Source organism: Equus caballus, chromosome 2, assembly GCF_041296265.1.
Source record: "Equus caballus isolate H_3958 breed thoroughbred chromosome 2, TB-T2T, whole genome shotgun sequence".
Classification (NCBI taxonomy): domain Eukaryota; kingdom Metazoa; phylum Chordata; class Mammalia; order Perissodactyla; family Equidae; genus Equus; species Equus caballus.
The window spans coordinates 74,287,267-74,309,414 of record NC_091685.1 but is presented as its reverse complement, the minus strand read 5'-3'; the positions used below and the strand labels follow the sequence as shown (position 1 = coordinate 74,309,414).

Genomic DNA, 22,148 nt, shown 5'->3' with positions numbered 1-22,148 from the left:
TTCCATCTCAACAATACTATTCAAATTCAATTTTTCCTCTTATTCCTACATCTACTATCCTTGCTGGGCTCTGATTGCCTTCTTTCCAAACTACTGAAAAAGTCTTCTCAATGCATCTCCTCCACCCCACCCAAACCAAAAACATTACCTCTGTAGCACAATAACACAGATAAAACCTAGAAAAACGGTTTCAGGAATGCTAACTCTGCTCAAGAACTTCAGCTTCTTTCATCTCCTGTAATGACCAATTTACACCATATCCTTCTTAAAAGTACCCTACACACCAACACAAACGGAAGGCTTAATTTCCTCACATGTGCCTCACGCCTTTGATGCCTTCAGAGTTCCATCTTCTTTTTCTATTCTGTCATCTCTCACCTGGCTTTATCTGTCGAACTCTTTGTTTTATTTTTTTAAGTAAAAATTGTACATATTTAAGGTATATATCATGATGATTTGACATATGTATACACATAGTGAAACGATTGCTACAGTCAAACTAATTAACGTATCTCCTCCTGACATAGTTACCACTTTGAATGTGTTTATATGTATGTAGTGAGAACATCTGAAATCTATTCTCTCAGCAAATTTCTAGTATTCAATACAGTATTATTAACTACAGTCATCATGCTGTATAGTAGATCTTTAGACTTATTCACCCTACATAACTGCAGCTTTGTACCCTTTGAGCAACATGTCTCCATTTCCCCCACCTCCTTGCCCATGATAACCAGTATTCTACTCTGTGCTTCTGTGTATTCAACTTTTTTAGATTCCACATATAAGAGAGATCATGTAGTTTTTTTCTTTCTTTGTCTGGCTTACTTCGCTTAGCATAGCATCCTCCAGGTTCATCATGTTGTTTCAAATGGCAGGCTCTCCTTCTTTTTAAGGCTTAATAATATTCTCTCTGTATATAGAATGGACCCTTCAGTTGTTTCCACATCTTGGCAATTGTAAATAATGCTGCAACGAGCATAGGAACACAGATATCTCTTTAAGGTACTGATTTCATTTCCGTCAGATATATACCCAGAAGTGGGATTGCTGAATCATATGGTAGTTCTATTTTTAATTTTTTGAGGAACTTCCATGCTTTTTTCTATAATGGCTGCACCCATTTACCTTCCCACCAACACTGCACAAGGGTTTCCTTTTCTCTATGCCCTCACCAACACTTGTTTTCTTTTATCTTTTTGATAACATTGAAATCTTTTATAGGTTCTCTTCCATTTCTATGGCTCTCTCTATTAAAATTCAAATTATGAAGGTGTGTGAGTACATTTAGATACATAGATGCCTGTTGGGGTGAGGGTAAAAAATATTAAAGTGATATTCAAAATTAATAAAAAATTTAAAAGAGTAGATATACAAAACCATAATAACTACATAAAACCCATAATAATAAGAAAAGTATTTGGGATCATAAAATACTCAATTTTGAAACCAAGGAAAAATGTCAAAAGATTCTTCTAAATCTAGGCAATCAAATGAATAACCGAATGGAGCACTTATAATATAGGTCTCAAGTTTACTGTGCTTATGCACCACTGTTATGTAGATAATTTATGATATGTCTGCAGTAGACTCCTCTGAGTTTGGATTTACCAACTGCAAAATACTTGCTTTCTAAGTTCCTTCCCAACATTCTTAATCTTTAATTCTGCAAGTCCTTCTAAAATTTAGGATTGCATTTTACGTATATATACAAAATCTGTGGAAAATGGTCCATGCTCACAACTATGAATCTCATATTAACCTGGCTATATGAAATATACTAGAGGCCTTTACAAATCAGCTGAAATGTCAATATTCTGTGAATTAAATTGATTAACTTTCCAAATGATGGTTGTATATTTGTGATCAAACAATAAATATATTTTTTAAAAAAGGAAGTAATCTACTAAAGGGACCTAGAAGCACTGGCTTTTGTAATCTTGATTTTATGAGTTAGAAAAATGGAAAACTGTACGGTTAAGTTACTGATTGAAGAGGGGTATGCTTATTTACTTATGTCAAATGAAAATCTAGAATTTTTAAAATGTAAATTACCTATTTTTCTTTATTTAGGTTTTTGAATGTATATACTTGGACAAGTTTATGAACATCAATTACTGAATACACAAGAAGAACAGAGGAGAACTTTATTTTTTTCCTAGTTTATAAAGGAAATATATTTTTATTAGTTTCAATATATTTCAAGTTGATTTGAAGATTTCTTTCTGCTTTTAACACAGTGACAACATACTATGCTGTCAGTTTGACCTCAAATGTAGGAAATCAGAAAGATTTAAGAACTACTCTATTGTTGGTAGCTTCTTCCTCACTTTTTCTAGAACAGAGATGCTATTCAATAAAATTTCCTGCACTGCACAGTCTAACAAAGGCATACTCCCAACGTAAATGACAGCTGAAAGATTAGAAATGATACTGAACGAAGTTTTACATTTCCCACATCTCTTGGCCTTTGGCACCGTGTAGAAATGACATTCACAATTTTCTGTTCTACTTTTCCATAGCACCTAGCAAAATCCTGTATTGTTTTGCCCTGACAGTCCATTAGAGCAGAATTAGTTTAAATTTGTCTTGCCTCACTTTCTATGCACAACTGAACACAAATGATCTTTATCCCCTGAAGATATGACTTTAAGAAAAGTTTTCTTCCTCACAATATAAACATTGTACAGAGAATTTGAGCCATATGAAACATAATTATTGTTTATTCACAAGGTATCCTCCTCTTTGATATGTTACCTTCCATATTGAATGTATATTGAGTTCCTTTTGAGGTTTGTGGAAGGTTATGATAAATTGACACTACATCAAATATATCTTCTCATTCAAAACTAAGTTTAAAAGCAGGAAATCTTATTGAAGGGAAAGCTCGGTGAAAGGCTTTGATGTACTAGAGGTCTACACTTATTATAACTACTCCTTCTTAAATGGTGTTCTTAAGAGCCTCCGTGAAAAGAATGAGACATGGATATTGAACACCAAGGTAGGATTCACTTCATACCTGAAGAGATTTTCAGAGGAAAACGTATTCAATTACGTAAATAGGGAGTGGGGATGAGGAAGGTAGAGATATTGCACTACTTTAGTTACAAGAAAAATATAATTAGCTCTTAATTATACGAGGGCTGATTAATATAGTCAAGCTCATGCTAAACATCCTTGTTTGGTTATATTGGACTTAGCAGACTGGGCAGATGGAGCTGGAATCCATAAGGAACCAAGCTCTGAAGCTCGCCTTGGGCCTGTAAGGCAACAAGGATGAGGTTTAAAGAATGGGACTCCTGGAAGGCAACTTAGAATCTTTCTTCCACCAGTTGGTGTCTTTCTGCACATTGCCTAATGTTTGAGCACTGGCTTACCATTAATTTGCAAATTAACTAATTTACTTTTGAATAATAAAATTGATTGGTTGCTTTACTAAGGGCAATGCTATAATATAGTTTAATTTTAAATTATCTTAAATATTACATAATGAGTAAAGACCAATATAAATGGCATAGTTGAATTTTAGAAGTTTTATCTGTAATAAAATATCCATCATCAGACTGTAACAGGGAATATCAAGTTTATCATGTTTTTAAGAAAATACATAATTTCCATTAAATAAACTTCATATTAACTAAGATTGTTTCCTATCTGCATATTCATTGTTCACATTTTTTAGAAAAAAAGGCAAAAATCAACTCTCCACATTAAGGGCCAATGATAACAATTATTAAATTACAAGATTCAGATAGTTATAAAATATATAATAGATGTCGATGATTGTGCTCTGTGAAAGAGTCTTTGACTTAAAGAAACATCTATTTTCTCTACATTTCCTTCTTTATCTCTAGTCACACAGAACTGGAACTAGCAGCCATGGAGGTTACTTTAAAATCATAAACAATATCTCAAATACATAAATAATACCATGTACACTACAATAAATAATCTACAAAAAAACAAATTATATACTACGACACATATCAAGTTAAGTGTATTTTACTATTTTATTGGACAAAGAACAGATAAAAATACAGAATTAAAAACTCCAGATCTAATCAAAAGAAAGTTTAATTTATGAAATTCTTCAATAGGAAATTTTATCCACACACACACACTCCATATGGGGTAGACATTTTCATTTCAAAAGATTGTACTAATTGACCAGCTTCACTCTGACCAAACTACTTTATCACTGGCTATGTTACCACTGTTCATTTGGTTGCTCCAAAAGAAAACTCGGATGTAAAACTCACATTTTAGACAAAATAATTATAGAAGACATTGCTTTAGATTTCTTATGTATGGTGAGTATGCAAGAAAGAAGCATCCAGCTATCACTATGGAGATAAATGGAAATCTATAGAAAAACATTATTTGCTATAATAATTGAAGCTAAAGGAAAAGAAACTTCACTTACAATACAACTACTGTTATGTATTTTTATAAAAGTAAATTTCATTGTGTATTTAATTGCTTAACATTTATTGCAAAACATTTTAATAGAGGGAATCAATATAAAATTATAAGTAAATTGGCATCACTTACCTCTCTTAACATTTCTGCTTGTACTTGTGGACTTATCTGAAGGACAAGGGCAACGTCCTTCACATTTGACTGAGATCTGTTTTCCTAAGACACATGTCTGATATTCTAGTTTGCACTGTAGAAAAAGATAAAACAATAATAATTCTAATATATTTAGTTATATCAATAAAAAGTCAAAAATGTGACAATATTACAGTTGCAATTTTATTATACATGCTATGGAGAAAGATAAATCAATGGCAGAGAACAAACAGCATTGCACCTGAATTCAAGTCTTATGCATACCATTTCCTAAATGCAGCATTAGGGGCTAGTTTTCTAAATGTTTTCAGCCTCTATTTTCCTATATGAATAATTGAGATATTAAGACTGAACCTACAGCTCTTTAAGAATCAAACAGCAGTAGCTACCATGAACCAGGCTCTCAGTTAATATTAACAAAATCTGAATGAAATTAAAGGCAAATAATAAAAATTATTACATCACACGAGGGTTTTTTTTTTTAGTTTGGTTTTTCTTTGACTTTATTTGTAAACATTACTCTCCGCAGAATTTTAAGCCTGAGTACCCTTAACTCATTCTTAAGGTGATATTTTATAACTGCACATTTGATATGATTAAAAATATTGTAAAGCTACTCCATCTTTCAAGAGGCAATAATTATCTTCCTACTCTACAAGAAATAGATCTTGCTAATTCTGAAGTAATGTGATTTCTTTAGTGGCTACGTCCATAATTTGCTCAGTGCAAATTATTTTAAAAGTAAATAGGGTAGACTTTCTGGCTCCCATCGACAAATGCACCAGTGACTAATTTAATTCAGCTTCAGCTGATAACAAGAAGCACTGAATACACCCAATGACTAAACAGATTACACACATCTGTGCAACATTTTTTTTCCTTGTCAAATAACTCTCTAATGGACAAGCAAAATTCTTAACTAGCCCTGCAACAAATGATTAAGAATTATTACACTTGGAACATACTTGTAGTGACTTAGTGGGCCTTTTTGGAGGAATAAACTCTTTCAAAGGTATTATTTCTCATTATTCAATATTTCAATAACTGAACAAAATGAACTTGTCATCTAAAATCACAATGAATTTTAAGTGTAATTACAAATGCCCAGGAACTAATCAAAAGTAGAAAGAGTTAAGAAATTATGAGTGCTTTGATGAAAGCCAAATAATTTATATAAAACTTTGAGACTTGAAATCTCATATTCTTTATGGTTACTTCTTTTAACTTAGTACTTCAGAACCCTGGATTGGGTCACAAGAAAATTCTGACTCATGACATAATTTAAGAAAAGTTCAAGAGCAATTGTAAGTGGTATATGAACAGGCAAAGTCAAAAGTCAATATTAATTATAGCTAATATTGAATTTTGAAATTTGAAAATATGTTTGCTCCCTTCCAAGATACATTACGCTTTACTCATTTACATTTTAAATGTAGTTTATTTTAGCAATGATTTTTTATTCAAAGAAGATGAAAGTTTGAAAAATACTTGAATGAACAACAAAAATACATGAGGTGTTAGTTTATTAAAAAGGTGAATCACGTATTTTCTGTTTAAAAGTTGAGGTGTCATTGTTTGTAATGTGATTTACCAAGGAAGTAATTTACAAGAAAAGAGCACAATCTTTATAAAAATTTAACTTGCATCAAAAAAGTTTCACCGCTTAGCTAATTTTCTTTGACATAATTATAACTTAAATATTTCAAAGCTGTCTGCAAGATTTGAGTTAAATGATAAAGTTACAGTTTTGCAAAAGAATTGCTTTATAAATGAAACAATTTCTCTTTCAGAATGATTCTACAGAACACTTTGTTTCTGGATGTGTTTCTGTAAAGAGCGGCAGAATCAAAAGTACAGCAAATATACCCCATGCGCACAGTTAATGAATCTAGCTTCCTGTAATCAGAAAACCATTTAGTTGTATTTACTTATGGATTGATTTGGAAAAAAAAAGGAGTCTTCATGAAGAATTTTATTCAAAGAATACTAAGACATGAAAAGTGTTATTTTAAAACATTTTTTACCTACATCCACTGATTGCATTTCTAATTAATAATGTCCAATTTACTTAATTATCCCAAAGCTGAAATATTTATCAAGGTATAAGTGAACTAAAATATCACATAAAGGGCATGCTCATTAGTCTATAATTACCAAAAAATGCAAATACTGTAGAGAAAGACATGATTAATGCATTCCTGATTAAGACCCTGAGTATTGAGAACACAAGTTATGAGATATTGTGAAAAGCAAGCCTGCAGAATGATTTTTCAGTGGTCAAAATTGACACTTGTCACGGAAAGTAAGTTAAAGTCTTGGCTTCATAACAAGATCAAAGAAGAAAATATGATCTTACTAGGAGAGATCGAGGCTGCCCAAAGAAAAGACCTCAGCCATCAGGGTCAGCAAAGACTGGGAGAGGCTACTGTTACAGGTCTTCAAGATGACGCAATCACCACGGCCATGGGAGATGGCTTCAATCAGAGATTCTCAGATGGAGATGATTTTGCCCCCCAGGGGACATCTGGAGATATTTTTAGTTGTCTCAACTAGCCGGTTAGGGGGATTGCTCTGGCCCCAACTAGTTACAGCCAGAAATGCTGCTAAAAATCTTACAATGCACAGGTCAGCCCCCCAAAATAAAGCATTATCTGAACTCAAATGTCAGTAGTGCATAGTTTGAGAAGCCCTGATGTAGGCACTGGTCCACTGAAAGACAAAAAATGGATTAAATGGATTAACTAAACTCCCAAGATCTGTTCCATATTTCCTTAGGAATTTTTTCTTGGGCATTCATGAAAGTAATGCATATAAAACAAAAACAATGGTATAAAAAACTACCAACTACAGGGACTTTGATTATCCAGAAAAAGCAGAAAATGAAAATCAGCTAAAACAACAAAATATAGTTTATAAATTACTATTTTCATTGTGGCATCACTATGTGTCAAGAACTGTGACAAGCAGTGTTGATACATTAGCCTTTTGATCATCAAAATAAGATAGGTATTTTTTAATATAAATTTTACACGTGAAGCTTAGAGACCTTATGCAACTGATCAAAAATATATGGCTAAAATAGGATTCAAGCACTATTTTATAGTGCTTCCAATGTAGAACAAGTATAGAATTAGCAAGAGGTAAAAACAGCAACAATGTTCTGTTTCTCATTGAAATGGCGAAAATTTTTAGTCAAGTGAAAAAACAAATTGGGAAATATGGAATATTATGAATCACTGATGTTTTAGTCTCTCTCTTTTAATCTATTGGACTGATGAATCTATTACATTATACCTTTTTATACCTTAGATAACCAATATCGTAGACACAATCTGAGCCTTCATGAATAGAATCCCTCATACTTAGCTATAGCTAACACTTTTTAAGTAAATCTCCTCCACTTGAGTTTTTCAGATCCCCACTCTGGTGTTTCCCATGCAAAGACAATCAGAGGAGGAAAAAATGAGTTGATTCATCTTGAATTCATTCATTCAGTAGGGACTTACTATTTGCACACATATATCATAATTGTAGCATACATGCACAAGCGGGGAGTTAAACATAGGAACAACTTTTATCGACCCTTTACACTAAAGTAGACACTATACCATTGTTTAATCTGCTTAACACTCTAGTTTTCATTAAGGAATAACACCCTGCTTATTTTGGGTAACTTCTCGTCTCACCAAAAACTTTATTTTTGGAAACTTCTTTTACCCTACAAAATGTTATATCATACCACCCTCACCATGGGTGACACGAGGCAGGTCACAGTCATTTTTTCTACATTCTCAGTTAGATCTGAGGGGACAGAGGTAGGCCTTTTACAGGGACAATACTAAGGATGTGAGCACAGATGCTGCTAAGCAAAGTCCAAATGAAAAAAGGACCAAATAGAGTCCTGAGAATATTAAATCCTTAATTTAAGCAATCTCTAAGGCGCACTGATACGCAAGTCAATTTCCTCTTATTCCTTCTACTTCAAACTGTTTCTATCAGGCATTCAAGTCAGCATCTAGAAGTTGGGTATAGGAGTTCCCCTTATCCACAGTGTTGCCTTCCATGGTTTCAGTTACCAGCGGTCTGAAAACATTAAATGAAAAATTTTAGAAATAAACAATTCTTAAGTTTTAAAATGCACGCCATTCTGAGTAAGGTGATGAAATCACTTAATAATGGCCCCAAAGTGGAAGAGTAGTGATGCTGGCAATCAGGATATGCCAAAGAAAAGCTGTAAGTATATTGTCATAGTTATTCTATTTTATTATTAATTATTGTTGTTAAACTCTTACTGTGCCTAATTTATATAATAAACTTTATCATAGGTATGTGTGTATAGGAAAAAACATAGTGTATGTATATATATATATATAGGGTTCGGTACTATGCATGGTTTCAGGTTCCACTGGAGGTCTTAGAATGTATTCCCAGCAAATAAGTGGGGGGGCGGGAAATTATATTGCAGAAGACAGGTTGATTTTAACTGAGGTGAGAGGACATGAGGACAGTAAAGGCACTTTAACTCAGGTTAATAAATTTACAATCCTTGTTATGTAGTCATGAACCAGTTAAAATAGTGTTCTCTTGTCAACTAGATTACCAGAGCAATGAGCACTGCCAGGAAAAAATGAGGCAGAAAAGTATCCTTTACCTTTATCTTACTGAACACATTCTCTTAGATGTAATGTAATCTCTGGACCAGTAGGTATATCTTCAATTTTCCAAATAGGTATTATTATTACAGATATTTTATTTTTCTTCTGAAATTAAACACATCTCAAAATACCCAGCAGAAACTTCTCCTTTGGGACAGAGCTTACACTGTCCTGTAGTACAACATCAGAACATGCCAAAGAGAAAACAACTTGACATATGGATTGTGAACACAGGATTGGATGCAATACTGGTTTTTGGAGGGTTTCCCTTTGAAGAGTATCTGAGTATGATCACAGATGTACATGGGATTGCTGCATTACATTCTGCTGCAAACTCTATTTAACGCAAAGTAGTCCTAGAATGTCAGGATTGTGTATTCTCTCGTCTCAGTCAAGACTGTGAGTGAATGCATATTAAAAAAACCTTACTATTTTTCATATTATTGAATTATTTAGTTGAGTTATAAGATCATCTGTTGTCAAATGTCTCTTATTTTGTGATTTGTGTGCATAATGCACAGTTCATATACACATTTTCCTCTTTGTTAGGCCATTGTTGTAAACAGATATCCTAGACTTCAATATCTGGTAATAAATTAAAGTTTTTTAAGGATCAAAAGGATAGTATGTTTACTTTACAATCGCCTCATTTTTACAGTTCATTGAATTTGTCATTAAACTAAAATTCTTTTTCAAATTATTCCAGACCAATGTTGCTTTCCATTATCAGTAATAGCTTCAGTTAAAGTAAAATCTATAAAAACATGTTTGATGATTGACATAATACATACACAAAATTAATGAAATCATTTTAACTTCCTATTGATCTACATTCTCATTATTTATCTTAATATATAATATGGACTTTGATAGATAACAGCTTATAGAATTTTCCTTAAAGATACAGGAATGGTTAAAAATAATTAAGGAATGGATGAAAATAGAAGATCATGATACCAAGTACTCCTAAAAATGAGGATGATATTTGAGAAGAAATTATTTTTACAGATATAAATGGAAGAGAATCTTTGAAAAAGAATAGGAGTAAATAAGAAGGGATTTTAAAAGAACATACACAGAGATGAAAGATTCAGGACAGTGTTGCCTCCAGGAAACACACCTCAGCCCCAAGGACAAACACAGACTCAGGGTGAAGGGGTGGAGGACAATACTTCAAGCAAATAGCAAAGAAAAGAAGGCAGGTTTTGCAATTCTCATATCAGACCAAATGGATTTCAAAATAAGACAGGTAAAGAGAGACACAGAGGGACAATATATAATGATCAAAGGGACACTTCATCAAGAAGAAATAACGCTTATAAATATCTATGCACCCAACACAGGAGGACCAAGATTCATAAAGCAACTATTAACAGACCTAAAGGAAGATGTTAAAAACAACACAGTAATAGTAGGGGACCTCAACACCCCACTCACATCAATGGACAGATCATCCAGACAGAAAATCAACAAGGAAATAGTGGAGCTGAATGAAAAACTAAAACAATTGGACTTAATAGACATATATAGATCACTTCACCCTGAAAGAGCTGAATACACATTCTTCTCAAGTGCACATGGAACATTCTCTAGGATAGACCATATGTTGGGAAACAAGGCAAGCCTCTACAAATTTAAAAAAATTGAAATAATAACAATCATCTTCTCAGATCATAGTGCTATGAGGCTATAAATTAATTACAAGAAAAAAGCTGAGAAAGGCACAAAGATGTAGAGACTAAACAAGACACTACTGAACAAGCAATGGATCATTGAAGAAATTAAAGAAGAAGTAAAAAAATACCTGGAAACAAATGAAAATGATAGCATGCCATACCAACTCATAAGGGATACAGCAAAAGCTGTATTAAGAGGAAAATTCATCGCAATACAGGCACATCTTAACAAACAAGAAAAATCCCAAATACGCAACCTTAAAGCACACCTAACTGAACTAGAGAAAAAAGAACAAATGAAGCCCAAAGTCAGCAGAAGGAGAGAAATAATAAAAATCAGAGCAGAAATAAATACTATTGAAACAAAAAAGGCAGTAGAAAGGATCAATGAGACAAAAAGCTGGTTTTTCGAGAAGATAAATAAAATTGACAAACCACTAGCCAGACTTACAAAGAAAAAAAGGGAGAAAGCTCAAATAAACAAAATCAGAAATGAGCGAGGAGAAATAACAACAGACTCTGCAGAAATACAACAGATTATAAGAGAATACTACAAAAAACTATATGCCAACAGAATGGATAACCTAGAGGAAATGGATAAATTCTTGGACTCCTACAATCTCCCAAAGCTCACTTAAGAAGAGGCAGACAATTTGAACAGACCAATCACAAGGAAAGAGATTGAAACAGCAATCAAAAACATCCCAAAGAATAAAACCCCAGGACCAGATGGCTTTCCTGGGGAATTCTACCAAACTTTCAGAGAGGATTTAATACCTATCCTTTTCAAGCTATTCCAAAAAATTAGGGAAGATGGAACACTTCCTAACACATTCTATGAGGCCAACATCACGCTGATACCAAAACCTGACAAGGACACCACGAAAAAAGAGAACTACAGGCCAATATCACTGATGAACATAGATGCAAAAATTCCAAACAAAATTTTGGCAACCAGAATTCAGCAATTCATCAAAAGAATCATACATCAGGATCAGGTGGGATTCATACCAGGGACACAGGGATGGTTCAACATCCGCAAATCAATCAACGTGATACACCACATCAACAAACTGAGGAATAAAAACCACATGATCATCTCAATAGATGCAGAGAAGGCATTTGACAAGATCCAACAGCCATTTATGATAAAAACTCTGAACAAAATGGGCATAGAAGGAAACTACCTCAACATAATAAAGGCCATATACGACAAACCCATAGCCAACATCATACTCAATGGGCAAAAACCAAACTCCATCCCCCTGAAAACAGGAACGAGACAAGGATGCCCTCTATCACCACTCTTATTTATCATAGCACTGGAGGTCCTGGCCAGAGCAATCAGGCAAGAAAAAGGAATAAAAGGAATCCAAATAGGGAGGGAAGAAGTGAAACTCTCGCTGTTTGCAGACGACATGATCTTATATATAGAAAACCCCAAAGAATCCATTGGAAAGCTGTTAGAAGTAATCAACAACTACAGCAAAGTTGCAGGGTATAAAATCAATTTGCATAAATTAGTAGCATTTCTATACTCCAGTAATGAACCAACAGAAAAAGAACTCAAGAATACAATATCATTCACAATCGCAACAAAAAGAATAAAATACCTTGGGGTAAATTTAACTAAGGAAGTGAAGGACCTATATAATGAAAATTACAAGGCCTTTCTGAGAGAATTGGATGACGACATAAGGAGATGGAAAGACATTCCATATACATGGATTGGAAGAATAAACATAGTTAAAATGTCCGTTCTACCTAAAGCAATCTACAGATTCAACGCCATCCCAATCAGAATCCCAATGACATCCTTTACAGAATTAGAACAAAGAATCCTAAAATTCATATGGGGCAACAAAAGACCTCGAATTTCTAAAGCAATCCTGAGAAAAAAAGAACAAAACGGGAGGCATCACAATCCCTGACTTCAAAACATACTACAAAGCTACAGTAATCAAAACAGCATGGTACTGGTACAAAAGCAGGTGCACAGATCAATGGAACAGAATTGAAAGCCCAGAAATAAAACCACACATCTATGGACAGCTTATCTTTGACAAAGGAGCTGAGGGCATACAATGGAGAAAAGAAAGTCTTTTCAACAAATGGTGCTGGGAAAACTGGAAAGCCACATGTAAAAGAATGAAAATTGACCATTCTTTTTCACCATTCACCAAAATAAACTCAAAATGGATCAAAGACCTAAAGGTGAAACCTGAAACCATAAAGCTTCTGGAAGAAAATGTAGGCAGTACACTCTTTGACATCAGTATTAAAAGGATCTTTTCAGACACCATGTCTTCTCAGAGAAGGGAAACAATAGAAAGAATAAGCAAATGGGACTTCATCAGATTAAAGAGCTTCTTCAAGGCAAATGAAAACAGGATTGAAACAAAAAAACAACCCACTAACTGGGAAAAAATATTTGCAAGTCATATATCTGACAAAGGCTTAATATCCTTAATATATAAAGAACTCTCACAACTCAACAACAAAATATCAAACAACCCAATCAAAAAATGGCCAATAGGCACATGAAAAGATGCTCATCATCGCTGATCATCAGGGAAATGCAAATCAAAACTACACTAAGATATCACCTTACACCCGTTAGAATGACAAAAATATCTAAAACTAATAGCAACAAATGTTGGAGAGGTTGCGGAGAAAAAGGAACCCTCATACACTCCTGGTGGGAATGCAAACTGGTGCAGCCACTATGGAAAACAGTATGGAGATTCCTCAAAAAATTAAAAATATAACTACCATACGATCCAGCCATCCCACTACTGGGTATTTATCCAAAGAGCTTGAACTCAGCAATCCCAAAAGTCCTATGCACCCCAATGTTTATTGCAGCACTGTTTACAATAGCCAAGACGTGGAAGCAACCTAAGTGTCCAGCAACAGATGAATGGATAAAGAAGATGTGGTACATATATACAATGGAATACTACTCAGCTGCAAAACAGAACAAAATCATTCCATTTGCAACAACATGGATGGACCTTGAGAGAATTATGTTAAGTGAAATAAGCCAGCGAGAGAAGGACAATCTGTGTATGACTCCACTCATATGAGGAATTTAAAATTATGGACTAAGAACAGTTTAGTGGATACCAGGGGAAAGGTGGGGTGGGGGGTGGGCACAAAGGGTGAAATGGTGCACCTACTACATGACTGACAAACATTAATGTACAACTGAAATTTCACAAGATTGTAACCTATCAATAACTCAATAAAAAAAAAGATTCAGGACAGAAGGTTAAATTTACTCAACAAGAGAAAAGACTGAAAATCTCAAAGCAGGAGATGACTTCAACAATTACGCAAACAAAAATACTAAATTGTGACATCTTGTGCATACATTTCAATGTCTATTGGGCTTACATACTTAAATTTTTATATTAACTGTTTTAATAAACATAAAGCTTGAGGAAATTCCTTGTTTATTATGCATAAGAAATACCAAGAGCCTATCTATAATTATGTACTATTCTTATAGCTAAGATATATGCTTAATGGTCAATAGCCCCTATGCAGTCTTTTTTTTTTTTTTTAAAGATTGGCACCTGAGCTAACAACTGTTGCCAATCTTCCTTTTTTTTTTTTTTTTTGGCTTTATCTCCCCAAACCCCCATGTACATAGTTGTATATCTTAGTTGCAGGTCCTTCTAGTTGTGGCATGTGGGACACTGCCTCAACGTGGCCTGAAGAGTGGTGCCATGTCCGCGCCCAGGATCCAAACCCCGGGCCGCCGCAGCGGAGCGCACGAACTTAACTACTCAGCCACGGAGCCAGCCACCCCATGGAGTTTTAAGCACTGGTAGCAATGAAATACCTTGGATGTGCTCAAAGAGAAAGATAGGGAAGATCTGGTGCAAATGGTTTTGACACGAAGATATAAACGCATAAACTTAGTTTCTCCACTAGGCAAAGTTTCCTCTTGTGCAAATCTCAGAGGGTAACCTGAGAAGCCATTATACTCAGAGTTACTGTGCCTTCCATTGACTGACTACAGGAATAAATGCGCATCTAAGACCATGGCTTCTCGTACACATTGGGAAGGAAGACTCCTGGCCATGTTCGCTACAGTAAAGAGGGAGGACCTGCTAACTGGAGTAGCTAATACATATTCTTAAATATGAGTTTATACAAGAAAGGTGAATACGAAAAGGAAAAACAGTCTGGGTAAGGTGAAACAGAGATAACAGAAGCAAACAAGTTCCCCTGCAGAGGTGGATAATTTATTAAATATTGTAAATAAACAACCAACCTTCTAGGATACACATGCACACAAAAACAACTGTAACAAATTCCATGTGTCCTTGTATATATATTTTTTTAAACCCCAAAAATATTCAACATGAGTTCATACTGATCCCTCCAATTTCAATCCAACATCTCAGAATTCTTTCCAGCCTCCCATTTTCTATCTTTGTAACTACTTTCTCCAACAAATGAGAGACATAGATTTACTTACATGCTCAATCTATTTTCTTAATAGCTCAGCATAACTAACCTGACAGTCTTGCTGGTCATCTCAGAATACAAATTCCTCACTAAATATGCCATGTTTTTAGGCACAGGTAGGCACTCCTCCAGGGCTATGATACAGGGTTCAACCCTTCTCCCTCCATCAGTGTGCAGTGGGTCCCACTGACTTACTCTGAGCCAGGGGACGGAGGGGAGGAGCCTAACATTTGTTGTCTGTAGCTCTATTAATTGCTAAGAGAGGAGTGTTGAAATCTCACGACATGTTAGTGAGACTTGATAATTTCTTCCTGTAGAAAGTTCTTTTTATGTCTTCAGACTATTTTACTATATACATACAAGATTACTTTATATATCTTGAGACTATTTTATTACATACATACAAGATTAGAATTATTATATTAGATTTTCCAGGTAAATTAACATATTAATCATTTTGTAGCAATTCTCTTCATCTTCTATGACTTTTCTCTGTATATCTAGTTTTTCTGACATTATAGAGCTACCCTACTATTTTGTAGTGTTGAGACACAAGTCCCTATGGATCTCCTGTGTTTCTGTACATCATGGGAACAGAGGCATTGACAGCCTTTTGTTTTGTATTATCTATTCAGTTTTGTTTGTATAGTAAATACCCTTGCAAGATAGAGACAATGTCTCCTTCCGGAAGACCAGGCAGATTTGTTTGTTTCCCAGTAAAATAAAGATAATGTCTTCTCACAGGGAAAAGGTTCAGGAAGCTTGTCTACAGCCCATTATAAAATACCCATATTTCCTTAGCTGTGACACAAACCCAATGTGTGTGGAACATCCAATTGGGCCACTCTGCATTGCCCCTGTTGGGAAAGAAGAGCTGACATAAACATAAAAATTATGCTGCTTGTGTCATAAGTAATAAATTCTTTTGTCTCTGACCCAGGAGGCTCATGTCTTCTGCCTGCATTCATGAAACTGTGGCATTTACTTGCCAGTAGGGTAAAAATCTCAAATCCTTCATAGTTCTTGACTTTTTTTTTAGCAATAAGGATGTGATGCTGACACAGATATGGCTTTCTAGAAGTGAAGGGACACAGAGCCCCATGGACCAGATTAGAAGATATGATAAGATTTCCTATGATCCAGTAGTGAATGCTCTCACCTAAGTCATGAGCCAAAGGTATTGTAAGGTTCACCCACTGTTCTACCTGCTACTGAAAATTTTAAGCCTGAGTAGCAAGGGGTAAGATTGACCGAAACTGTCTAAATACTGCTTTGGTTAATGCTCACGAGCCTCCATGCAGGAGGAGGAAGGGGTGTTATCTTGACAACAAGATCAAGGTTTCCTTATTTCTAAATGAGACAGAAGGCCATTAACATTGATCCAAACGTACTGAAGAACTTTGGGGTAGAGGAGAGGCTCAAGCTTTTATGTCTGTGTTGGACATAGACATTCAAGTCACCACCACGTCAGCTTCTATTGGGGTCAACCACTGGATTCAACTCATGGGGCTTAGGCAGGATTTACAATATGGAAGGTAAGCCAACATGACCTTTCTCATGGGGCTTTTTGGACAAATTCAATGGATATTGTTATTGCTTCTCCATCTGAATGGATAGTAGGTATTGATGTGCTATGTGTTTGTACTTCACTGTCTGGTAAGTGCCAGAGAAGATCTCCCTTATCCAAAAAAGAGCCAAGAGCCACATGTTAAGTTTTCAAGAGGGAAAAATTTCACCATTTGCCACCAGTGGGTGTTTATAACCTCTAACGTCCAAAGCTTTCCCTATAAGGATGCAGCTGTGTTGGTTGGAAAGTCAGAGGATTGAGACCCAGTGATGCTGACTGCAGTGCTATTCCACCTCTGCCAGCAGGAAGAGCTGATAAACCGACAAAATCCAGAGGCCTGCCTGCTAACTAGTTTCTTAAAATTATCTGGGTAGATTCACAATACTGCCTTTCCAACACTGAAGGAAAACTGTTCTCTCTTTGGTCATCACTAAAAAAGAAGTCCCAGCAACTAAGTGGACTCTTTGGGTATTGGAAGGAGTATGTTCCTCCCTTGGACATTCTATTTGGTCATTTATATCAGGTAAACCAACAGGCTGATTTGGAAGCTGTGCTGCAAGGTGTGTTATACTCCCTATCTTTGGCGTTCCACAACACTAACGGACCCTTTCGGCAACAAGTCTCTCTTGACACATTTTCAGGTAATGCTGTTGCTATTCCACTTCCATCAGCTGACTCTGGCCACACCCTAATGTCATGTCCTTTGAAATAGTCTGTGTCATGTGTTAGACTTTTTAGACTATTTCTAGTCTGACAACAGGGCAACTTTTATCACAAAATCTACTGAACAGTGGGCTCACAGGCAAGGTATTTAATGGACCTTCCATGCTCCTCACCATCCACAAGCATCTGATATTCTAAATATTGGGATGGTCTCTTCAAAAATCTGCTCAAAAAGATTTCTGACTCTACCTCCCTCACCTTAGTAAGCCAGTTTGGTCACTGAATTTTGCTGTCTCCAGAAAGTGAACATACCCTATCAGCTGGTGCCTGAGTAATTAACTAAAGGAAAAGAGTTTATACATACCTACTATAACCATTTAGGCTTTTTCTTTCTTTCTCCTAATAGTAACCACAGGCTGGCCTGATTGCTGTACCTTCGGGTGACAGCCTGTCCAAAAGGGATATGGGAATTCAAGCTCAATTCTGGTTCAGCCACTTGGATTCTCCTGTTGGATTAACATGGTCCAAGATCACACTGCTCTCTAGGTCTCTTGACAGTAGGCCATGCAGGCCAAGGTTAAGAACGTAATGTCTGTCTCACTTTTACAAAAATGCTCTTGTCCCTCCTGGACTGGACTATAACGGATGAAATACTTAAGTGCAGAGTTTAGGAAGTGATAAGAAGAAATGGAGAAATTTTAATTCTGAAATGGGGCATGCTAATTTTGTGTTTATGGAAGGAGAGCAACAACCCTAGCCCTTGGGGAGAGAACACCTTAGACCCTGAGAGACATGGTAGAGGGAGAGACATTAATGGTCTTTGGTCTTTCAGAGCCACCCCCATGTTTTTCCTCCTCAAGAAAGCTACTCTTGTGTCTTTAAACATTTCACACATTAAAAATATTCTATAGGGGCCGGCCCTGTGGTGTAGTGGTTAAGTTCGCACACTCTGCTTCAGCAGCCTGGGGTTCATGGATTCAGATCCCGAGTGTGGACCTACACACCACTCATCAAGCCACGCTGTGGCGGCATCCTACAAACAAAATAGAGGAAGGCTGGCACAGATGTTAGCTCAGGGACAATCTTCCTCAAGCAAAAAGAGGAAGATTGGCAACAGATGTTAGCTCACCGCCAATTTTCCTCAACAACAACAACAAATATTTTACATAGTGACAGTATGTTTTGATTTACCTAGTTATTTATCTGACAATTTTAGTATTTTAAGTATTGAAACCTAAATCTGATTTTGTTCTTAATTGTTTGCATTGTTCACTGTTGCTCATGTTGACTTTTCTCATTTTGTTTGTTGGTTTATTTGTATTCTATTAGTGTATATCTTCTATTTGTAATGTTTATTTGTATGTGAGCAAAGTGTTGGCAGAATAAAATCTGGGGAATCATTAGAAGTTTGTATTCCTTATACTTTTCTAGAGAGAAGGTTTATGTTGGGGCTTCCAAGTGTTGGGGGTATGAATACATGGAACTCCTTAAATTTACTTCTCATCCTGGAGCTTCCATGATCTGCTCTGAGGTAGAATAATCCAAAACCCCAGATCCACGAGAGAATAGATTCAAAGGTATAAATATTATGCCATAATAATGGTATTATTACCCAAAGCTAGTTCAGAGATAAATAGGTTACTTTTTGAATTCTTAGGTCCTAATGACAGGTACTTCCCTGCTTTCTATTCCCTGGGGGCACAGCTGTTTAGAGGATCTTCCAATTCATCTACATCACTATGTTTTCACATGAAGCCTACTCCGTCATTCTTTCACAAGGCACTCATCTTCATGTTTCTTCATTCTAGCTATTGACAATTTTTTCCCCCAGTTTCTCTATTAGAGTTAACTTACCTCTTGTTTAAGTTAGCGTTTGTTTAATCGGCTTGCTTCAGAGGCAAGAGCATACTTAATCCATTGCCTATTCACATAACAAGGCTAATTTCCTTGGTAGAGGGCAGCTAGGGTGGAGGGACACTAGAGGACATTGAAACATACAGTGATCACAGAGCATATGCAGAGAGATTGTGGGAAAATACGTAATTAGCCCATGTATTCACTGAAAAGGATATGACAGCCATGTACCACTGTGTTTATTCCATATCTATATGATTATAAATTTATATACATATAAGTAGATATTATATATGATGTATTTGTTTTCTCTTTGCTTAGAAAATTATTTTTCATCTATTAACTTTAAAACTACTTTCCTATATTAATATTATCCACATTATTAATATATTATTTATAAGCATAATTATACATATATATTGTATTACAATTTATTATATTATTTACCTTTATATGACTCATAATTTTATTCATATTTATATTACCATTAGCCTTGTTATTTACTAGCTTTGTGGCCTTATGAACATATTTAATATCTTTATGCTTCAGATTCCTTATCTTTAAAATATTAGTGTATGTTATATGTCTCATAGTGTTGTTATGAGGAGTAGGTTAATTAATATACAAATTAATACATTAAATTAATTAATTAATATATTAAGAGAGCAATGATTAACACATAATAGGCATTCACTAAGCGTTAGCTTTTTAAAAATCTTTTCTTTGTTGGCATGAGTTGTGCGACTTTGACAGAAGAGACACACACACACACAGCTTTTCCAAAGGTGCTGTGGGTACACTGATTCTGAACTACCTAGAAACTTTTGGAATATCTCAGCTGGAATACCTTCTACCAGCTGGGTAAGAATGGCACACGCTAACGTTATCTTTACACATGGGTAACCTATTTATCTTGTTATAATCTAAGTTTTTGAAGAGTTGGAATACATATATGGCTTCTTTAAATCTCTCCTATTGCCTTGCATGGTTCCTTCTTCTTGATAAAGTGATGAATAATTGATGTTACAAAGGACATGATTAGAGTAACATCCACACGTGATAAATGCATCAATCAGGAACTTACTGGCAAGTTTTACTGCACAGAACAGCACAGTGGTGAACTCTATGAGATCTAAGCTGGGCTCCAATTCCGTACTTACCTGCTTTATGGCTGCTAATTGCTTCCTTTTCCTTATCTACAAATTGCGGATCACTATAGAATCTGTCTTATAGGGTTGTTTTAAAGATGAAATTAGCACACATAAAATACTTAGAACATTACTTGACATTATTGCTTAATTATTTTAGCAATTACTGCCAATACTACTTTTATAGCTACAGCTAATATATGCCTACTACTACTGCGACTGTATTTCTCTTAAGGAACATGGATATTTCAAGCATGTTCTACATATTTTGAGATTTTTAGAGAAACTAGCCCCTTAGAAATGCTTACTATGTGGAATATTTATAAAATACAAGTTCCTTTTATCAAAAAAGCAAAGATTATATTATCTTAGAAGGAAAAGTTAACATGAAAACTCCACAAGTGAATATATGCAGTATTTTCCTTTTTTTAATAGATAGTAACAGATTACAGGCACCAAAATTGTATGTTGTATTCTACAAGGGCTGCAGAAAACCTGATTAACATTAGCTTAAGCTTTATTCAGGGTTTTATTTTTTCACAAACAAAAATTTATACATAATTTTGTGCCTAATGGTAAAATACTGAACGCTTTCCTCCTAAATTTAGATTAGGCAAACAGGGACATTGAGCATCGTACTGAAAGTCTTAACCAGAACAATAAGGCAAGAAAAAGAAATAAAATGCATAAAAAGAAAGAAAGGAAGGAGTAAATTTGCCTTTATTCATAAAGAATGATAATATATGTAGAAAATTCTGAGACATCTACTAAACACTACTATGAAAAAGTAAATTTAGTGAGGTGTTAATATATGAGGTCAGTATAAAAAAATTGATTATATGACAATATACTAGTACAAAGGAATAAAAAGTGAAAGTACTGGGCCCAGCCCCATGACTGAGTGGTTAAAAGTTCCATGCATTCAGCTTCAGTGGCCCAGGTTGGCAGGTTCGGATCCTGGGCGTGGAACTAATCTACTCACCAGCTATGCTGTGGTGGTGTACCACATACAAAAAAATAGAGGAAGAGTGGCACAGATGTTCGCTCACGACTAACATTCCTCAAGCAAAATAAATAAATAAATAATAAAAGTACCAATTAAATTTTTAATAGCATTAATAAAAATGTTACTTAGCAATACATTTAACTAAAAACATTACAGATCCTTATACCAAAAACTACACAGCATTAATTAATTAAATCTAACTAAATGAAAAGATGTACCAAGTGTATGGATTTGAAGATTTAGTATTGTTATCAATTCTCCTCAAATTTATTTATAGATTCAACAAAATCTGAATCATTATTCTAGCTGATCTTCTGTAGAAATTGACAAACTAATCCTAAAACTCATATGGAAATGCAGAGGGCAAATGCCAAGGAAATATTGAAAAGGCAGAACAAAGTCAGACTTAAAGCGCCTGAATTCAAAACTTAACCTAAAGATACAGCAAATGGCCAGCATGGTACGAGCCTCAAGACAGATGAATAACTCACTGGAACAAAATAGAGCAGAAACAGATCCACACTTTCA

General features: G+C 35.0%; 1 protein-coding gene across 2 annotated transcripts in view; it reads right to left on the bottom strand.

Annotated features, from left to right (window-relative positions):
* Positions 1 to 22,148, bottom strand: part of SPOCK3 (SPARC (osteonectin), cwcv and kazal like domains proteoglycan 3) — a 456,613-nt gene that overhangs the window by 136,852 nt on the left and 297,613 nt on the right. For both annotated transcript variants that reach the window (XM_070257231.1, XM_023636338.2), the window contains exon 6: positions 4,552 to 4,666. In XM_070257231.1, the coding sequence (XP_070113332.1) occupies positions 4,552 to 4,666 (115 nt within the window). The remainder of the gene's footprint in view (positions 1 to 4,551; positions 4,667 to 22,148) is intronic.